The sequence below is a fragment of the Falco peregrinus genome, chromosome 5, assembly GCF_023634155.1.
Source record: "Falco peregrinus isolate bFalPer1 chromosome 5, bFalPer1.pri, whole genome shotgun sequence".
Taxonomy (NCBI): domain Eukaryota; kingdom Metazoa; phylum Chordata; class Aves; order Falconiformes; family Falconidae; genus Falco; species Falco peregrinus.
In genome coordinates, this window is record NC_073725.1 from 64,825,180 (window position 1) to 64,846,888 (window position 21,709).

Sequence of the window (21,709 nt, forward strand, 5' to 3'; positions counted from 1 at the left end):
ACTTTTTCCGAAGAGGCATTTGCATTCGCATAGACCTCAACATTTTCACAAATTGCCTCCACATAACAGCATTTTTAAAGGCAAATATATAGATAGTTTAGGGGGCAGGTTAAGTCAGTTTAGATGGAATATCTTTAGAGAAAAGCCTCTAAAATAGTGTTCAGAGCATTAAAAATCCCAGAAGGAAAAAAAGGCTGTAATAATTATATTTCTGAAAACTCCGGGTGTAAGGAGTGGTTCTAGATTCATGGCAATACACTGCAATTACTCACAGAAGATTTCAAAACACTATAGATTTTGATCCTTTTCAAAAGATTTTTTTTTTTTCTGAATTCAATACGTGTTTAGCTTCTGGATGATAGTAAAGAGAAGAGAAGGTAACTGTTAGATGTGGATTGGAAAGGAGTGGATCCCTTCCAAGAGGGTGTTTAGATTTTGGTTAAAAATAAGTGAAACCATGTTGACATTTTTTCCCTGTAATCTTAAAAAAGAAAATTGCAAATGGTTTTAAAATCCAAAAATGCTTTCTTTAGCACAAAATACTGCAGGAAATATGCCTTGGGAAAAAAAACCCAAACACACAAACTTTTTCTACTTTTATTTCCTCTGGTAAAAAAAAATCTGTTTTCTTTACAATATGCTGCTGCAAACCCTTAGTGGGAGAGGAAGTGTTCACTTCTCTCCCATTATTGATACAGTTGATCCCAATGTCCCGTTAAAGTGGCCTGTGCCCTTCAGCAGATAAACCGAAAGTGGAACACCTGAAATTGTTTTCATTTGATGTATCTGTCAGCTAGCCTGATTCTCAGTACAGCAGCAATTTGCAGGGGCAGAAGTGACCAAAAATTTATTCTGTGCAAGGAGCCAGAATTATAGCTTTAAAATCACCTTACTTTTGAACTGTTGATTTCTTACTTCCTCATTTAATTGCAAGTTAGCTTTTGGACAAGGATAACATGTTTTATTGTATTCCAGATCTTTGACTGTCCACGGCTAAAGTTTTCTGAAATTCCTCAGAGACTCACTAACCTGCTGCTCCCACCAGACCCTATAGTGATAAACCATATCATCAGGTAAGCTGGTCAGTCTGCTCAGCACTGTCACGTGCGAAACACTATATAAAAATACAGAAACAGCTACAGTATCAGGGACCACCATCCAGTTTTTATAACTTCCAGACTTTGTTTTGTGTTCATTCTCTGTGTCATTCTGGTCAATATAATTCTGAATTATTTTCAATAGAATGGCACCAGTTCTTTAGGAGTATGCAAAACAACTTCTTTTTATCCCTAATAGACTACCACTGAGAGTTGGTCAGGTTTTTTCCTAAGGGGAGAGGAATGAGAGTTTGAATCCACTTAGAGGGGAAAAAGGGAATTGAAAAAAGGTACTATACATCATGGGGAATCATTGTAATCACTGAGTTACTATGTAAAATGTACAACATTATTACAGTTTCAAATACAGTGGCCAGTCTGTGCATGCTTTGCTGGGATTGGGTCAGCTCTTTCGGGATTAGCCTTACTCTAAGAATGCCTATTAATCAGAAATCTCAAGAGATTTACAGTAAAAAATGCCTAGATTCAGAGAAGGTAATGACCAAGATACTGAGCTTCTGGCATCCTTGTCAAAACATGTATTTCTGGCACAGTAGATGAAATACAGCATTCAGCTATCTAGGGCATTTCCGGCACATTCCGTATTGAAGTGACAGCTGTGTGTTTGAAGGTTGGGGATAAAGTGACATCTGGGGATTGCAACCTTGCTGGTAAGATATTTCAGTCGTTCTCAAGTTCCTTTGTGGTCTTGGTAAAAACTCTGATTCTGGGTGTGTAAACATTATTGTTAATTGAGCATAGTGATTCGATTTCTTGCAGAATATTAACAACAAATGTTTCTGAGTATGCTTAAAATTGGATTCTTTAGTTTCAATTTGTAATATATGTGATAAGAAGTTTAAATATTACATAGCCTATCAAAATAAAATTTGCTTTTTGATTCATTTGACTATACAAAACAGTAATCAAAAAGAAGCTTGACTACCATGCAGATTGATAGCAGTGTATATGTTGTCACTGAAGTCAGCTCACTGACCTATTTGATGGGCCAAAAAAAGCTGGTCCTCTGAGATACATAGTTATTGTCTTGGAGAAAAATTACAAAGAGCTGATGGTTATGTTTCTAGGGCCAGAGAGATGGCAAAGAGGTCTGGAGGCAGTAGGTTTTCTGTTAGGTACAAGCTAAGGAGCAGGACCTCATGTATCCTGGCTTTGTCTGACACACTGTGTGCAGCACACAGTGCCTGGCATCACTACAGTGCACCAACACAAAGCTCTGCAAAGGGGAAGCACGGATGTCCTGAGAAAAGGGAATACTGGGAATACTTTTGCCATAGAGTTTTTACATTCTTGAGCTAAGCTAAAATAAATCTGAAAGTATGGCACTGAGTTTATAGAAAGTAAGTAGGTTTAGACTCATAAAATCACAGAATAATGTGCAGTAAAAGGATCTCTAGTGGTCATCTAGAGCTTCCCCCTCCCAGCTCAAAGCAGGTTCAAATTATATCTGGATCCTGCGGGGCCTAGTCCAGCTGACCTCTAAACAGACTCTCCCAGACCCTCTGCCCTGCCCCCCAGCATTACATTTTTAAGAGTGAATGTAGTCAACCACTGAAACAGTTTGCCAACTGCTTGTCATGGTTTAGCCCCAGCCAGCAACTCAGCCCCACACAGACACTCACTCACCACCCCTACGTCAGGATGGGGGAGAGAGTCAGAAAGGTCAAAGTGGGAAAACCTGTGGGCTGAGATAAAGGCAGTTTAATAGGTAAAGCAAAAGCCACGCACACAAGGAAAGCAAACCAAGGAGTTCCTTCACCACATCCCATGGGCAGGCAGGCATTCAGCCATCCCCAGGACAGCAGGGCTCCAGCGTGTGTAATGGTTGCATGGAAAGACAAACACCATCACTCTGAACGTCCCCCCTCTTCTTTCTTCTTTTCCCAGCTTGATGTCCCATGGTATGGAATATCCTTTTGGCCAGTTAAAGTCATCTGTCCTGGCTGTGTGCCCCACAATTTCTTGTGCCCCCCCAACCCTCTCGCTGGCAGGGCCTGGGGAACTGATAAGTCCTTGACTTAGTATAAACAACTCCCAGCAACAGCCCAAACCATCAGTGGGCCATCAACACATCCAAAACACTGCATGGCACCAGCTACTAAGGAGAAAATTAACACTATCTCAGCTGAAACCAGGACATCAGGCCTCTCTTTTATACGGTCAACTAGATCACAATTATTCATTCTAGTTTTAGCATACGTGCACAGAGACTAAAATGCGAATTATTCTAAAGTCATTCTAGAAATAATAGTGTTTTAGGACCAGTCTTCAGACAGCAACCACACCCCCCTTTTTGAAAAAGAAAACAAAAAATGCAGTGGGATTGAAGTGGAAATGAGGTATAGATGGACAGAAAGTCTTGGTAAAAATTTAAAATATTAGGTAGACTCAAAGAGAATGCAGAATGCAGGTAAAAAATTCATCATGTATAGTTTCTGATATGTGCAGTACTGAATGCACCAAATTTAAAACTGTTAGAATTCAAATCTTCTTACCCGAGCTCAAGCTGGAGCTGGAGCTTTCCTTGAGTTTCCCTCTGTGTTGCAGCTGACGCACCTGAAATTGGGGTATAAAGAGAAACATCTGTGGAATTTCCAATTTCTACAAAGCAGCAAGCCATCTCCCACACTATTAACATTACATAAGTAGGCTAAAAAGCATAGCTCTCCAATATTCTCCTATTGCAAACAGATTAGCTCTTGGTTTTCCCCTTTTGACCACCATCATCATTTAAACCAAAACATTTTCTTTCTGTTCCTTATACCGAGTTGGTTGCCCACATTGCAGCGAGCTCGTGTTGCCCTCCCACGCTGCTGCTGTGCACCTCCAAGGGGAGGCCGGCTCCGTCCTTCCCTCGCTGCCCCACGGGGCGGTTGCACTCCCCAGAAAGACCTCCCTTTCCTCTTCTCAAGGCTGAACAAACCCAGCTCCTGCAGCTTCTCCGAGCAGGCGTGTGCTCCAGCCCTGCCATGTCCTGGCTGTCCTCTGCGGGCCTTGCTGCCGAGCATCACCTCTGGGTGGCCGGTGCCCACAAGTCCAGGTGCACGTTCGCCAGTGCAGCGTGGCCAGGAACAGCCTCCTTCGCAGACTCAACGGCAGCGCTTGCGCTAGCAGCCCCTTCTGCAGCTGGCCTTTGCCACAGCTGGCTCACCTCTCCGAGAAGCCTGTGCCAGGTGCTTGGTCACCCTTACAGTAAAAAAGTTCCTGGTATACTCTGGTGTTTCAGTGTGCACCCCTGAGAAGAGCCTGTCTTCATCCTCTTTAAACCCTGCATTCTGGTATCAGCAACTTTTGTCCCAATCCCTGCTTTCTGTCGCCTAGGCTGAACAGTCCCAGATCTTCAGGCTGGGTGTGGGGTGCTCTAATGCCGTAACTATCTTCACAGACCTTCATGTAACTGTCTTGAGTAGCTCCATGTCTCTCTTGTACTGGGAAGCCCAGCACTGAACACAGTACTCCAGGTGTTTCCTCACCAGTGCCAAGTGCAGAGAAGGATTGCTTCCCTCCACCTGCTTGCAACACTCCTGATGCAAATCCATCCATGGAAGTTCTTTTGCTCCCTCATCTTAACAAGCTCAGTTATATCCTGAGCCAATTCTTCTAGACCTACAGCAGATGCACAGAACCTAGACATCTCAAAAATAGTGTTGAGAAGCCAACATTTTTGTATTATGAGTGGCAATGACCAAAGTTCGATTTACGAACTACTGGGCTGAAAAACTGTTTTCTTGCTGAGAAACTTAAGTCTAAAGATAAAGTAAGCATTAAGTCTAAACCCCAACAAATTAAATACAAATTTAGGATAGTACAAGCCAAAGAATAATACTGATACTTAGCTTGTTAAAGATGAAAGAATAATAGTAAGATTGGTTGAAATATATTGGAAGTAGGAAGCCTTCTGTTGAAAATGAGAAATTACTAAGGTTTAAAAAAACCTGGGTTTGGAAGAAAAGCAGCTGCTTAAAGTCATATAAGAAGATTAAAAAAAAAATCTAATCACTATTATCTTTAGAGATTAGTGAAGGCCCCATACCTTTGCAGTGTGGGTTTTGGAGGGCAGGTGGAACATGTGTGTCTGACAAACTTTTTAAAGTCATATAAATTCAACACACACTGAGTGAAGAGTTGTAAATGGGTTTTAATGTATGACTCTCATGAAATTGCTTAACTGTCAACTACTGTCGCCCTGCACTTGGCACTGGGGGGGCCACCCCTCGAATGCTGGGCTCAGTTTGGGCCCCTCAGCACCAGCCAGACCCTGAGGGGCTGGAGCGTGTCCAGAGCCGGGCAGGGCGCTGGGGAAGGGGCTGGGGCACCAGCCGGGGGGGGGGGGGGGGGGGCGGCGGGGGGGAGTTGGGGGTTCAGCCTGGAGAGAAGGGGGCTCAAGGGGGACCTCGCTTTCTGCAGCTGCCTGACAGGGGGCTGTAGACAAGGGGGATCAGTCTCTGTTCCCAGGTAACAAGCAACAGGACAAGAGGAAACGGCCTCAAGTTGTGCCAGGGGAGGTTTAGATTCAATATTAGGAAAAAATTCTTCACCAAAATGGTTGCCAAGCGCTGCAACAGGCTGCCTAGGAAGGTGGTGGAGTCACCGTCCCTGGAGAGACTTAAAAGAGCTGTAGATGTGGCGCTTAGGGACATGGTTTAGTGGTCAGCTTGGCAGTGCTGGGTTAACAGTTGGACTTGATGATCTTAAAATCCAATCTGAATGATTCTGTGATTCTGTACCATGTGTTACTGCTAGAAGGATGGTAGTTAATGTGATACCAAAAACATACCAAGACCAATCCTGAATATTGGAAGCCAATTGGTACTAACTGCAGTAGAGAATGGAGTTAATAGACCTGTAACGTACTGAGGAAGAGTCAATATAGCTTCTGGAACAGGAAGGTATGACTGGCTGTATTCTTTGAAGAATTAAGCAGGCAACTTAACAAAAAAGGTAGGGATCCCCAAATTCACTGCTACCTCTTAAGAAGTATCTAGGAATCATTGCAGTGCTGCATAGCTGTCAAAACAATTACAGTGCTAGGAATTATAAGAGAAGGAACCAGGAACCAAATAAAATGTCATTATGTGCTCACATCCAGAATGGTAGTGTACAGTTCTACTTACCCTATCTCAAAAAAAGTGCAGTCGAGCAGAGACTGTACCAGTATGGTGTTTACCACTGGGGACTGCTTTGGAAGCCAGAGTTACAACTTAGTAACAGAGTTACAGGTCTGAGGAAGATTTTAGACAATTTAATGAAGACTATGTCCATTAGTAGCTATTAAAGTTGATGGTCTGGGCAAAAGCTCCAGCTCAAAAGTCTCTGAATTCTGACTGATGAAAGAAGAGAGGATATGCTAGGATATAAAAATATATGAAGATACCCTGTTCCTAAACTCTTCTGACAGCATCTGCAACAGGCTTTAGGCTTTACCAAAGAGTGTGTTCTGGGCTGGCTGGCTATTTATTCTGATTCGTTATAGCAGTTCTCATGATCTTCTGTTATACTTTCCATAGTGTTGACCCCAACGATCAGAAGAAGACAGCTTGTTATGATATAGATGTAGAAGTTGAAGACCCATTAAAGGGACAGATGAGTAGTTTTCTTCTCTCAACAGCTAACCAACAGGAGATTACAGCATTGGACAACAAGGTACTAGCCCAGTATCACATGTCATATACACTCATTGTGTACCTTCATGTGGGTTTGGTGTCACACGTCAAGGTAATGTTGTGAGACAGGGACTTCTCAGTGGGATGTGCTTTCAAGGGATGAATCAGCCACATGCAATGGGAATACGGAGGGGTGGGTCGCATTCCCACTTAGGATTTGATCCAGGCCCAGTTAACGGTTGTCAAGGTGATAGAAGCAGAGTTTCGCAGGTAGTATAATGAGCCTCCTGGCATTCCGGAATCATCTGAACTGTTTGACTATAAATTTTTATTGAGAAGTCATGGTGTCTTGCTAAATTGCTGTAAGGCAAAGCTAAGAAAATCCTATCCTCCGGATGTGTTTTGTGCATACATCGTGGCAGAACAGCCCTTTGCAGTAGATGTAAATACGAAAAACATATTGGAGCAGTTTGGCAGACTTGTTTTCAGTGTTACTGAAAGAGGACCATGCGTGCTTCAAATAATAGTATCTGTCTTACTGCAGTGGTGAGGTCTGCAGGCTGTATTAAGAGATTCTGTCATGAGGACTGTTAGCCAGGTTTTGACACATGTGTAAATGGCTGATGTGGCTTGGTAAGGGGTAAACAAAAGTGGCTTCTCAAAGCCAAGTCAGAAGATGATGGTCATCCTGGACCAGAGATGATTTATGTGACATACCGTCAGGCCCAGTTTCTGTTTGTTTACATCTAATAGAAACAAATACATTAAACTCTGATGTTCATGTGATTTTAAAGGGGAGTTGGACACCAGCAGTCCTATGGTTCCTGGTAACTGTTACAGCATCTTTTGTTTATGGCTCTTGAGAAAGGTCCTATTGGAGCAGAGCAGCTGCTCAGCCAGTTGATTCCTGGCCTGTATAGGCTTGCATGCCACAGACATAGGACTATCCTGTTTCCAGTCCAGCTCACCTTTTCCCATGTCTGTATCACCTCTTTTTTTGGCATTTGCTACAGCAGCGGGCAAGCTGTGATTAGTGAAGTGACTGAAGTCACTTCTGGGCAAACAGGCACGACTGCTGTCTAATGTCTGTACTATTTATCGCTGTGGTGCTACAAGGTCATCTAGTGGGGAGTCAGTGCATGCCAGCAGATTTCTCTCCAGCATGGCTACATCATTTTCCCAAATAAGGAACGATTTTAAGTTGACAGCAGCTCTCTTTGTTAACATACTGTATAGTTGTGCTTACATTAGTGGCCTCAATGGCATAGCCAGATCAGGGGATTATTTTCTCCCATGTGCCTAGATGTATACAAGAAACTAAAGATAGGTTTAGGACCTCAAACTAGAATTTTAGAGGAATAGAATAACAAAAGTTTGCTCCTCTGTGTGTGGTGCAAACGATTCATTAACTGTCCCCTCATTGATTGTACTTGATTTTGTTATCCAGGATAATTATAGGACCTTTACTTCTCTTTGGAGTCTTCATTCTTCCCTGCTGGTTAATGCTAATTTCTTTCCTAATATTGCTGAAGATACAACTCATTTTCTATAAAACTTCAATACTCCCGATTTCTCATTGTTCACACTCCCTTCTTTTTGCAGCCATTGTGACTTTAATAGGCTTTCTCACAAGAAAATGTCTAGAATTCATGGCTCTTATGTGAGTTCATTTAACATGGACTTCATCTGGCAACCACTAGAGGTTTTAAGGATCACAGCAGGGTATTGAAGATATGCTGATGATTAAACAAGGGAGTAACTGCTTTCTTGCATTGGGCACTGTTTAAAGACATATAGCACCTTTCCTGAAAAATCCCAGACTTGGCAGAAAGAGTGATTATACACAGGAAATTACTACATTGTACAGTCACATGACTTAGCTCTTCAGTATTGTACATAGCATGCCATCCAGCAGTTCAGCGCAGGAAGTGAAGAAGAATCCTGTACCTACTTGTATTGCAGAAGTACAAGTGAAACGAAAATGTAATTTCAGGATTGTGGTTAACTCCATCGAAGGGAAAAAGTAGTGGGAACCTGCACAAGTCTGCAGTGCAGAAATGTCACCTTTGTACGTTGGAAGAAGTACAAATATGCTAATGGTGCTGACCTCAGGGTCACTGGAGCATGGGAGGAATTAAGTAACATCTTCTTTGTTCTCTTCTCTTAGATTCATGAGACAATCGAATCCATAAACCAGTTAAAAATACAACGTGATTTCATGCTGAGTTTCTCCAAAGATCCAAAAGGATACATCCAAGACCTTCTCCGATCCCAAAGTAGGGATCTTAAGGTGAGCTAAGGTTTGGAGAAGAATGAATAGTGGAACAGAATGTAAGAATTTTATATAAATGTGTAATAGAGTTCATAGCTAAAACATCCAGGATGATGAATTGGTGGGAAACAGACAATGAGTGGAACACTGCCATCCCAGAGCAGACAGTACACAGGAAAGACAGTTTCCACTTCCAGTGGAACAGCGCTGCTTAATGGGCATGGTAGGTGAATTTGTGATTGGACAGTAAGATGGAAGTGTAGGGCTGTGTTGGTGTATTCCATAAAATTAAAGCTGTATAAAACAGCAGGAACATCCCATGGTATTATAACACATTTTGGATGTTTTGTTAGTTTGTAACTTAATCTGTATAAGAAATAGGCAGATTTCTGCTGCCTTTGGGCTTAGCTTTGAGATATCCAAGAAATGGAATGTGAAGAAGTTAATTTGTTTTGCCAGCAGAAATGATTTTTTTTGTTCCTCATAAAGTTTCACACTTTGTGCCTTTAACTCAGATCCCTCAAAACCAATTATATTAATGAATCCATGAAATTACTTCAATAAAATCCTTCTGTCTTTCAAATATAAATGTCTAGTCTGTCGATAGTCTTCAAAAATCTGCTGTTAAGATTATGATTATTATTATTTATATTGTATTCAAAAAGGGACAGGCTTCTGAAAGAATGTTTAAAGCAGCCTTTAGCTTGAAGACCTTACAAACTAAGATATCGTGGAGCTTCTCTAGCTGAAGTCAGGCACTCTACCTGACAACCAGTCCCATAAGGGGTTTTTCTGTAATGTTCTGCCCTGCTAGCATCAGAATTGTGACTGCACAATAGTACTCTACAAAAGATGCTAGTAATTTTGTGTTTACCCTTGATTCTGTGATGATGGAGACTTAGTCATCAGAATTTAATTTTTTGTTACAGAAAGGGACCTTAAAGATCACCTAGTTCCAGCCCCCTGCCACAGGCAGGGACACTTTCCACTAGCCCAGGTGGCTCCCAGTCCCATCCAGCCTGGCCTTGGGCACTGCCAGGGCTGGGGCACCCACAGCTGCTCTGGGCAGCCTATGCCGGTGCCTGAGCACTCTCATCATAAAAAGAGTTTTCTTTATATCTAACTAAACCTACTGTCTTTCAGTTTAAACCCATTCCCTCTTATCCTGTCACTACAGGCCTTGGTAAAAAGTCTCTCTCCATCTTTCTTATGAGCCCCCTTTAAGTATTTGAAGGCTGCAATAAGGTCTCCCTGGAGCCTTCCCTTCTCCAGGTTTAACAGCCCCAGCTCTCTCAGCCTGTCCTCACAGTAGAGGTGCTCCAGCTCTCTGTTTTTGTGGCCTCCTCTGGACCTACTTTAGCAGGTCCATGTCTTTCTTGTACTGTGGACTGCACAGCTGGACGCAGTGCTCCAGGTGGCATTTCACCAGAGCAGAATAGAGGAGGAGAATCACCTCCCTTGACCTGCTGGCCACGCTGCTTTGGATGCAGCCCAGGATATGGTTGGCTTTCTGGGCTGCAAGCACACAGGGCCAGATTATATCTAATTTTTGGTCCATCAGTATCCCCAAATCCTTATCTGCAGGGCTGTTCTAAATCTGTTCATCCTTCTGTCTGTGTTGGTACTGAGGATTGCCCTGACCCAGGTGATGACATCAGTTGCTCTTCCATTATCCACCAGTGCACTCACTCCATCGTTGAAGGCCACTAGATGGTCACACACAGTTTGCCTTTGGTGAAGCCACGTTGGCTGTCTCTCATCACCTCCTTGCATTCCGTATGTTCTGACATGTCTTCTAGGAGGATCTGTTCCATAATCTTACTGGGCACAGAGGTGAGGCTGACTGGTCAGTAGTTCCCAGGGTCCTCCTTTGTAAAAATGAGTGAGATGTTTCCCTTTTTCCAGTCACTGGGGACTTTGCCAATACTTTTCAAATATGTTGGAGAGTGGCTTTGTGACTCAGGACCCTGGCATGCATTTTTTCAGGTCCCATGGACTTGTGTATGTTCAAGTTCCTCAGATGGTTTCAAACCTGATCTTCTATGATGGGAGGGACTTCTTTCCTCCTTGAGCTTCAGGGTCTTGAGAGACGTGGGAAGAGAGATTGCCATTGAAAACTGAGGCAAGAAAAAATGGTTGATTAACTTGGCTTTCTCCATATTGGTTGTCCCTAGCTCTCCTATCTTACTTACTGGGGAGGGGAACATTCCTTTTATGACCAATGTACCTGTAGAAGCCCTTATTATTATTCTTCATATTCCTTGCCAAATTCAGCTCCACCTGTGCCTTAGCTTTTCCTGAGCCCATGCCTACACATCCGGGCAGCATCCCTATATTTTTCCCAGGATACATGTCCCTGGTTCCACTGCCTGTGCATTTCCTTCTTAGACCTTGATTTGACCAGGAGGTCCTTACTGAGCCATGCTGGTCTCTGTCTTCCTTGCCTAGTTTCCTACACATTGGAATTTAGAGCTCTTTTACTCCTGAGAAAAATGTCCCTAAAATGCAGCCAGCTCTGTTCAGCTCCTTTGTATCTAAGGGCAGTTTTCCAGGTAGCCCCATTCACTAATTCCTTCAACAACTTGCCGGTTTTTCAAATCTTGCTTTCTTGGCAGTTGCATAGAGACTGAAAAATCAGCTCAGGACTTTGGCCATTTTGGAATGACACAGGTTTTCTGTTCCTTACATTTCAATAGAGTTATTTTTCGTTAATGCTTTCCCCATCAGAACTTTCCTTGAAATTAAGGTAAGGTAAGCTTTGAGATAAGGGCAATGCTGGTGCAGAGTTGTGCTTCAATCTGATGTGAATACCTTAACAATTTCAAGTTATTACCCTGTGTATGGGTGACTACTGAGGTTCTTCGGATACATAGCTTAATAAAATATACAGTACTGGGGAACTTTTCCTGGACACTGGAACTCAATTGTCCATGCTCTTAACTTGTTAGAGATCATGGCACTTAGCTGGGCAACTGCTGGTGTCTAGAACTATTCCTTGGCACAGATGAGGAGCAGAGGTTAGGACCTGTTCAGAGCTGGCAGTTTGTGTGTCACCGTCTTGTTTTGGTAGCAAGCACACATGCCATTCATTGTCCATTTGCCTTGGGCTTAGAGAACTGTCCTGAACATTTTTGATGTAATGTAAATAAATTATGCCTCTAGGTGAATCTGAATGTTTCTCTATGTGGTAGAAGAGCTATAGTGAAAAATGTTTTTATTTTGTCACAGGTGATGACTGATGTAGTTGGAAACCCAGAGGAAGAACGCAGAGCTGAATTTTATCATGAGCCATGGTCTCAAGAGGCTGTGAGCAGATATTTCTACTGCAAGGTATGAAGGAATTATCCATACTGTTGGTTTATAAATAAATCTTCCTGCCACTGGACAACTGAATCTGCTGAACTGTACAGTTTTTCTTTTTCTTTCAGATCCAGCAGCGCCGGCAGGAACTGGAACAGTCTCTGGGCGTGCGCAACACATAAGTACTGCTCACCAAGATCCCATTGGCATCATGACCACCAAACCAGTGGACTTTTCAGTGTTACTTAGCTCACTGTTACACATGGACCTGCTTCCTGACTGGATGAGAATGTACCATCAACACACCAGTCAGAACACCAGCTTTAGAGTGACCCTTGAAAATCTTGCCCATGGGGGGGTGGGGGTGGGTGGGTGTCTTAGACCATTCCAGGCCACAGACAGTGCCATGCAAGTGTCAGTGTTAAAGAAGATTAAAGGTTCATTCATCAACACATATCATTAAGTTTTAGTGGAAAGTTCAGACACTACACAGCAAATCCTAATGGGCTATGCATGGAATCATAGGTGGCATTGATGGGGGAGGTTGAGGTAGGTGTTACAGGAGACTACAGATTTAGAGAAATGCAGTTCTCAGTTACCTAAGAGTCTCAAATAGTAAATTCTCTGAAATTGGACAAGATAGTCTTTCTTATAGCTGTGGAATGCTTTATGTTCCTGAATAGAGTTTTTATTCCAGCTGGAGCAGTGCAAGAAGCCGTCTCACCATGTGTAAGAACAAACTAGGAGGATTTTCATTCCGGGAATGAAGAGCCCCTCTGGAAGAAAGAAGTGTAGTCAGAACATCTCTTCTGCCAACTCTAATACTTCCTCTTTCTATTGTCCCTACAGTGAAGGGTAGACCGAATTACATATCGCTAGATGGTGATAACATTGTACTGAGAGGAAGAGAATTATCCCCAGGATAAGAGCTGCTTAGGCATCACTAATATCAATGAGGTTAGCAAAGCTGAGGTTGAGGCAAGAAATGAGGCATTCTGAGGAACTTAAAGTAACTTAATGGTGCTTTGCTGATACCTGCCTTGAACACAGCAGATACTAACAAAAAGCATATATGTAAAGTACGACATTTCTTAAATGTTTCTCTGTGTGCCAGTAGGGATCAGCACTGAATAGAACTTACCTAATTGTTACATTGGTGCAGAATCCAAGAAGCTTAACTTCATATAACGTGGCAGTGCCGCCTTTACTTCAAGATGTTAACAGAGTCCCTGGATTGGTCTCACGTATTGATCATAGGTGAACTGCCTCTTACTATGAGTTATTCAGTTCCGCCATACATGATACATATTGGTTATAACGGATGCTGTTGAATTATAAAGCACTATCAGCCTTAAACAGCACAGAGAACATATCAGTTGGAAAACATGTTCTTCGTAAATGTATGACAAATTCAGACTATGTGGAATTTATACCATATTTACTTGGAAGCAGGGACATCTTCATTAAGTCCTTTCCCCTCCATTAATTTTTTGTAGTGCATCAACTTGTTTGTAATTGATGGCCCAATATGATTTCTAGTCCAAAAAGCAGCTGCCAAAGTATAATTCTTTGTCCGGGTGATGTGGCACTCAGGATCCTCTTCTGGGTTACTCTCTTTCATCTCCTTTCTTGGAAGGAGAATCAGATTCACATGTGGTACAGAAGGGAGGCAGCTCTTCTGAATAATGCATTTTGGTGTAGTATTGTCCTTTTTTCCTTTTCTCTTCTGCTATCTTTGCCAATCTCTTTCTTAGTTGAGCTTGGAAGTTTCTTCTGTCCAGTCACAGAAGAGATAGTCTACTCTTCCACCCCTTTATTTAATACCTCTGCTTTCACATTAATAGTGCCATAGCTTTTTACTCTGTCCATTGTGTTCAGAGATGCCTTGGAAAATCTACATTTTGTTGCAGTTCTATGTCATATGATGGCAGTACTGTCATGCAGAGCGACTGGTGTGAGGAGAAGCCTAGCTGTACCTCTTTGCCTGAGGTTTTTACTGGGAATGACTTTGGAACTTTTGTTGTGTTAAAACCTCTTTTTTCAGTGAAACATGAAATCCTGCAGTCTTAAACTGAATAGTGATGGACTGTGAGGCTGCCAGGCAGTGAATGACTTGAAATCTTATTTACTTTAGGATGCAACTAATTGGACTACAAGCAAGCATTATGAGGGAGAACAGTGGGAGTCATCTGCTACTGTGCTTCCATATTTATTACACTGCTGTGTCAGTTGTGTGCATGCTGTCCAGTGTATAAAACTCTTTTCTGTATATGGTAAACAGAGCAGCTACACTCAGGGGATGCATTCAGTCTCCAGGAGTAAGAAATGGAAAGCTATTTAAGGATGTGAGAAGGGCACGGGACTTGGGTAGATGCCTGCAAGATGTCTTCCAGGGAATTCTGGTTTTTGAGAACTTTTCCATTGAAGTGGCAAATATTTGTACCAAGAAATTTCAGTTGTGCCACAGCTGGAAGCATAATGGAGTCCAGCCTGCTTTTAGAATCTCTCTGTAGAATTAATTGGGTGGATCTGTTTCAGACTCTCTTTCAGAGCAAATTAACAAAACTAATGTGGCACTGCTGCCCAGTGTTCTCAACAGCATCACTGGAAGCTGAAGTTGTGTTAAGCACCAATGCTATGCTGAAGTGTGTGTCCGTCCCTGTGTGTGCACACACGTGTGCCTGTGCATGAGTCAGCCACTGAAGATGGCAATCCAAAATCTAAATTCTTTCATCCCACTGTCCGCATTCCTACTGCACATAAAAAGACTGGTCACCAACAGTGAGTGTTAGGAGTAGCTGTCAGGTGTCTTGTTTGGTTAAACTGAGGTTTGAGATTTTGATGCTTGTTTCCTGTGTTTAGAAGCAGGTCAGGCCTTTTACTGAAGAGGCACAGAGAAATTTTGTCCTGTGTTCCAGGAGCACAGCCAGGAGCTTGCTTGTTTGCAAAAAAGAGAAGTTATATTTGAAGTGAAATAATGGAGCAGTACTGGGAGGAACTGGACCAAATGCTGCTTGGGCATACAAAAATGAAAGGCAGTGATACTGACCAGGTATGGAATTGTGTAAGTTCAGGATGATTGTCTTTCTATGTGTATGAAAGATGACAAGATGATGTTTTGGGGTCTTCAGTTGCTGCCACAGTACAATACAAATCTGTGCATACTGCAAAAAAACATCATGTGCATAGAAGTTGTAAATGTATAGATGGTGTTAGAAAACATAGCAACAAAATAGGAAAGGGTTAAAACAATTCTGGAGTATCAAAGAAGAGAGATCTATCTTGGAGCTGAAGTGTTGACATGGCAGGTTTGAAACACTTTTTAGTCCTTTGTGCTTCAGGATTTAGACCAAGTGTTTCTTAGAAATTAGAGGGAAAGCAAATGTTTGAATATGACATAGAAAGAGGAATACAGCAGTGGAAAAGGAAATAAAAAGATGGAGCAGAGCACCACTGAAGTGCCAGTAAGACATAGCACAGGATAATGTGTGGAGTACTGTTGGAAATAGCACAATCCAAGTGAGTCAGTACATTTTGTCTGCGTGTGTGTATGTATACATGTAGAGAGCATGTGGGAGAGAGCCAGTCTCAACTCATATGTAGCCTGGGAAATGGGCGTGTGGGATGGAACCAAATGTTCTGCAAATAACATTGAGACACATTGTTAAAACATTTTGCACTGTTATCAACAGGGATTCAGTTGTTCAACTTAGAAGGGTTGGTAATTGTAGTGCAGACATTGTTTCAGCTGTCAGTTTTTTTACACCACATGTTTAGAATTCAACCTGTGGAAGCTGAGTGAAGATATTGGTGCATATATCAATATCAGTGCATATCCTAGGGCTCCTAATTTTGCCAAAATTGTAGTCAGGTATTGGGGGTTTTTTTTTGGCTTGTTTTTGTGTTGGGAACACTTTTATGGCAGTGCAAAGATGACGGGGAAAAGAAAGCTCTCTTCTCCTGAAGAAAGAGGTGTCCTTTCTGTAACTGCTTTGTTGTTTAATAGGATGTATCTGTTCTGCCAGATCCTGTATGATAAACACCTTTTCCAATCTCATTGAAGAAAGGAACTCAATTAAAAAAATATAACTGTGGGTTTGTGAGAGTGCGCGAATACATGTATAAAGGGGGGGGAGCAAGTGGGCGAGCGAGAGACTCCTACTCTGTAGCCACCATATCTTCATTGTATGATGCCGAGTGATGCGTAGAAAAGCTTTTAACAATAAATACTTTGTTTCTTTGTATCTCTTGCACTAACCTTATGTGTCTTAACAAAGGCAGGTATGGTGGGTTTCTTTCTGCTCCTGATAATGTTCTCATGGTTTTGGATTTCTGTTCACTTGTATGCGCATGCATGCATGCACATGGGGGGTGGGGGTGGGGTGGTGGGGGTGGTTAATGGGACTTGATAAAGGTGAGGACTGTTGCTCTTTAGATCTTTCTTACGTGAATTTGTTTCTTCACTGGACTCTACCTTCAGCTGTTGCCATGCTGAGTAAGTGAGAAATCCTTGCCATTAGAGAGTTCTGGCTCCTCTCCAGGTCAGTTACTTGATCATTTGGAGTACATTTATCGTTATCACTGTTATAGTCAACAAAAATCTTGCAGCTGGGCATAGAGCGTGGATGCTGAGAGTTGTGGGAATAATACAGTTACCACTTAGACTATGGTAGGAATTATGCGGGTGCCACCTCAACGGGGCTCGTCCTTATGTTCCACTTTAATAAAAGAATCAGAGTTCCTTTTTCTATTGTGTTTAATATGTCATAGTAGTTACAACTTGAGCTGTGTGCCTCTGAAGAGGGACCCATCTGTCAGTTGTTACTGGATATTATAGTCTCTGTAGGTCCCTTGATTTCCTGATGGCACTTAATGCCCATCCATTCCTGTTTGTTCTTCTTCAGATTTGCTCCTGCAGCCTCCAGGCTCCCTTCTTGTCTGCATCTTAAGGCATTTCTTTATCTTTTGTTACAGAATATCCTGTAGTTAAGTTTTACTTACAGTTCCTTATCTACTGGTTAAATTTCCATAGGTAAAACCAAAGGTTGAAGTAAAATTCATCTGGCCTAAGGCTTCATTTACTTTAGTTGCTAGTGCTAAGCTCAGGACAAATTAGCCTCTAACTAAAGAGGAGCCCGGAGTAAGCAATGCAAACAGCTAGCAGCCTTCCAACAGAGGTACTATACAGCCAATAATACTAGAAACCTTTGTCTGGATGAGCAGCTGCAATTCACCAGCTCAGGGAAGAGGGTTTTGTTTCTGGATAGAGGTTTCTTAGCCCAACAGACTGTCAAGAGAGAGCGATGTAAAGAAGTGGGGTGGGTGAAGAGTACAAAGAGGAGGGTGAAAGAGGAAAGGAAGACCTAGAATTACTTCAGCAACGCAGTGAAAGGGAAAGCAGAAGTAGGAACCTTTCTTTATCTGAGAAGAAAGCAGACTTGAAAAAAAAATAATCCTAAACATCTACATAGATATTCCACCTAACATGGGGAAGATTGTTTCTGAAGGGTTGTCTAGGAAGTCTCAGCAGCTGAGATTAATGAAAGTTAATTTTGCCTTTGCAAAAATGAGTCTGGATGCTTCTAATGGAAAAGCAAGTAGCAAGAACAGCAATTATCTTGTAACAACAATCTTACACATTGTATCCCCTTCCTTTTGGAGCAGCAACAGGCAGGCTGTTTTTTTCCAGGATTCTGAGAGGAGGAATGCAGATTCTTGGTTTTAGTTTCCTGGTGCTTCTTCCTCACCGGTTCTGTCTGCCCCCCAGCCCTATCCCGTTCACCATCACAATTTTGATCTCTTGGTTTTTTCTTTTTACAAGTTCCCTGTGCCTTTTCTTTCCCTCCCTTATCCCTCTGTCTTCTGCTGTGTCCCATTTTTGAGGCCATGAAAGTGACACCGGGAGTGCTAGGTTGTCAGAAACAGGTCCTCCAGCCCATCTCTGTTTTTACATTCTTTATCTTGTTGTCCCAGTCTGCATCTCTCTATTTCTCAGTCCCTCTCCCCTGTTCTCTGTCCTACTTTTTCTCTCTCCATATGTCCCGCTACCTGTCCCCATCTTTATACTTCCTTCTTCCTCTCCTTCTTCTGTCTGTCCTTTTGTCCTGACCCTATTTCTTCCTCCATCTCACTGTCCTTTTCCCCGTTACCCATCTCTGCTTATCAGTTCTTCTCTGTATTTGCTCCCTGCCCTTTGTCCTGCTCCCCATCCTGCTCTTTCTCCATCCCTGAGCTGCTCCCTGCCCCATCTTTCTTTCCCCCATGTCATTATCTCCCTCTGTCCCTGTCTCCCTCTTTGTCATTGTCTCTACCACTCCATCCTGCCTGCTGTCCCTTTTTTTTCCTCATTCTCTTCCAGTGTCCTGCTCCCCGACCTCTTTTCCTGTTGCTCTGTCCTTCTGTCCTCCCCCCATTCTCTCGTGCTCCCTCTTCTTGATTCTCTGCCGCTCCGTCTAGGTTCCTGTCCCATCATTCATCACCGTATCCCTCTGTCCTGCTCTCTGCCCCTATTCTTTTTTAATCCCTCTGTCGTGCTGCCCATCCAAGGTTTTTTTTCTTCATCTCCATCCCACTCCCTGTCCTTATTTTTCTTTCCCTGTACTGCTGCCTCTCCCGCTCCCTGCCTCTCTTCCTCTGCGGCAGCTGCCTCGTTCTCCACCTCTGTCCTGTTCTCTGTCCGTCCCCCTCCCGCTGTGCCTGTGATTTTTCTTGTCCCCGTCTTCGCTGTCCCGTTCCCGACCTCGCACTCTCACTGCAGCCCCTGCGCCGCCGGCTGCCTCCTTCCTCCTCTCTCCCGGCCTCCGCACCCCGCTCCTCTGCTGCGGCAGCCTCCAGTCCTGCCCAGCGCCCCGCGAGCCTGCCGACCCACCGGCAGTCCACGCCAGACCGCCGGGCGCGGCTGCGGCAGCCGGGGGCGCGGGGGTAACCTGCCCCGCAGCAGGCTGGCTCCCCGTGCCCCGAGTAACCCCCCCGCCGCCCCGCCGGCTGCGTCCGCGCCCCCTTGGCGCCGGGCGAGGGGCTGCGAGGGAGCCCGGGGGAGGCGTCGGGCCAGGGCCCCTTTCCCCGCGGGGCTCCGGCTGAGGGCCGGGGCGGGGGGACCCCGGGGCGGGCAGCGGGGCCGGCGGCGGCGGCCCCTCCCTGTAACGGGACGGCTGCCGGCGGCGGGGCCGAGCCGCGTTGGGAAGCGCGGGGATCGGCGGGGCTCCGGCGTGGGCTGGGACAGCGGCTTCCACGAGGGACCCAGGGCGGCTGAGTGCCAGGGGCAGCGCTCCCGGGGCGTTGCGCGGCCGGGCGGCCGTGCCCTCCCGCGGAGCCGCCGGTAGGCGCGGACCCCCGGCGCTGGGCGGCTGGGTGGCCACGCCGCGTCACCCGGGCCGTGCCGGGAGCTGCGCTTGTTGCGGACTCGGCTGCCGGGTGGCCCCGCTGCCCTTGTCCCCGTGCGGAGCGGTGCAGCTCTTCGCTATAGCCGTGGCCGACGCAGCGCGGCACCAGGTTAATTGCATCGCCGGTTTCGTGAGTTTTTTCTGCTCATAAGTGCGGCCGCTCCACGGCCAGCCGAGCGGCGCCGAGCTGCCCGGCACCGGAGGAGCGGTGCTGCAAGGTACGTCACGAATGCGACGGCATCGCGATCCCGCGCATCCTGTGGGGCGGTGCTGCGGCGCCCGCTGCTGCCCCCTGGTACGGAGCCGCCGCTGCCGGCCCCCGAGCGCGGTGCCGACGGGCGCTCGGTGCGCAGAACTGCAGCCCGGCGTTTGCGGCCGGCGCTGGCCCCCGCGGCGCGGCATGCCCGGTGCGCGCTGCAGGAGCAGCATGGCGGCGCGCCGGGTGCGGGCCTGACGTGCGGAATTAGACTCTATAACTCGAAAGTTATAAAGTAGGTATGTTTATTGAGTGCAGATGCACGGGGGATCGCTCCTCCACAAGCGTGCATGCCCGAAGTGACGAACCATCTCACATTTATACAATAAAACAAATGAATATTCAATTAACACCTATACATATTCGTTACCTAAATCCCCTTACTCTCGCTTCGTATGTTAATTAGCTTATCAGTCCTTTGCCTGGAATGTGGTGGTCTTGCAGGTTTGTAGGTGATTCATGTCCTTGTGACCATCCGATCTTCTTCAGCAAGAAGACTTAGCACTCCCTCCCTCTAGATAACATTGGAATGTCTCTCATCCTTTTCTCATCCTTTTTATAAATAGCCCCTTTGTTAGAGGAAGAAGGGTAGGTGTCTCCTCAAAGCTGTGTGACTATGTGACCAGACACCGCACCCATGACCAGTCACCATGCCCACATTCCTTGAGCAGACATATACAATCACGATCGATGTCCATTGTCCCCATTTCACACTATTTCTCCATATCAGGCCGAGGCGGCGGCAGGGGAGCGCCAGGAGCGCGGGGTCCACGAGCAAGCCCCTGCGGCGGAGGCGGAGGCGGGGGCGGGGGGGGGGGTCCTGCCCGCCGGCCGCCTGGGCGGGGGGCGGCAGGGGAACCTTCAGCCGCCCGCTGCGTCAGGCTCCCGGTCCGCTGGCGGCGAGCCGGGGCCGGGGGCAGAGGGGAGGGAGGAGGGGAAGCAGGAGGCCGTCCCCCGCCTCCGCCGCAGGGGCTGAGCATCTCCCCCGCAGCCGGGTCCCAACCTCAGGTGCCCCCGGCGCTGCCGCGGCGGCGGCCAGCCGGCCCCCCGCTGCTGCTCGGGAAGGGCCTGCAGGAGCGGCTCCGGGCAGGGCCGAGCGGCGCCGGTCGCGGTCACTTGTGCTTCTGTCCCTCTGCCGGGGACCGCGCCGCCTCGGGCTGGCGGGGGTTGTCCCTGCCCGGCCTCGCCCCCGCAGAGAGGGTGCGGGAGGGGACCGGGGGGCACGGCCCGGCTGGGGGCAGGAGCTGGGCCGGCCGGGGAGAGGCGAAGAAGGAATCCGAGGGCAGGCGGGCAGCAGCTGCCTCCTGCTGCGGGCACAGAGAGCCTGCCCCTGCGGCGAGGGGGGACCAGCCCCGCAGCCCGCAGCAGCCGGGTGCCAGCGTGCACAGCAGGGTCCCCGTGTCACCCGCGGGGTCCGTGTGTCACCCACAGCGTGGGGCGGCCCCCGGTGCACGAGGGAGCGACGCGACGTGTCCGGGAGGCCGCGTCTTGCGAGGAAGAGCTGTGAGACACCCGGGGGTTACCGTAGGTGGTGGGGGCAGCCAAGCGACCGGCGTTCTGCGGGAGGGAGGGAGGAGAGAGGGGTAAAGAAGCGTCTGAACTGTCACGTTTTCACAGCGGTACCAAAAACGAGAGCTGTGGTGAGTCCGGGTCACTGGGACCCTGTCTCCCCTCTTGTGTATCCCAGGCCCGCCCTGCCCCTCCTCTGCGCCCCCCCCCCCCCCCCCCCCCCCCCGCCGCCTTTTTCCTGTGCTGCTGTGATTTTGTGTGTGTGTGAT

At 46.1% G+C, this 21,709-nt stretch overlaps 2 protein-coding genes across 12 annotated transcripts in view; both read left to right on the plus strand.

Annotated features, from left to right (window-relative positions):
* SMARCD3 (SWI/SNF related, matrix associated, actin dependent regulator of chromatin, subfamily d, member 3) overlaps positions 1 to 16,537 on the plus strand; it is a 111,257-nt gene extending 94,720 nt beyond the window's left edge. For all 8 annotated transcript variants that reach the window (XM_055803981.1, XM_055803982.1, XM_055803983.1 and 5 more), the window contains 5 exons: positions 976 to 1,073; positions 6,626 to 6,761; positions 8,889 to 9,011; positions 12,222 to 12,323; positions 12,422 to 16,537. In XM_055803981.1, the coding sequence (XP_055659956.1) occupies positions 976 to 1,073; positions 6,626 to 6,761; positions 8,889 to 9,011; positions 12,222 to 12,323; positions 12,422 to 12,475 (513 nt within the window). In that variant the 3' untranslated portion in view covers positions 12,476 to 16,537. The remainder of the gene's footprint in view (positions 1 to 975; positions 1,074 to 6,625; positions 6,762 to 8,888; positions 9,012 to 12,221; positions 12,324 to 12,421) is intronic.
* A 3,654-nt stretch (positions 16,538 to 20,191) lies between these two features.
* Positions 20,192 to 21,709, plus strand: part of LOC114010602 (translation initiation factor IF-2-like) — a 33,432-nt gene continuing 31,914 nt past the window's right edge. For all 4 annotated transcript variants that reach the window (XM_055803989.1, XM_055803991.1, XM_055803988.1 and 1 more), the window contains exon 1: positions 20,192 to 21,571. In XM_055803989.1, the coding sequence (XP_055659964.1) occupies positions 20,582 to 21,571 (990 nt within the window). In that variant the 5' untranslated portion in view covers positions 20,192 to 20,581. The remainder of the gene's footprint in view (positions 21,572 to 21,709) is intronic.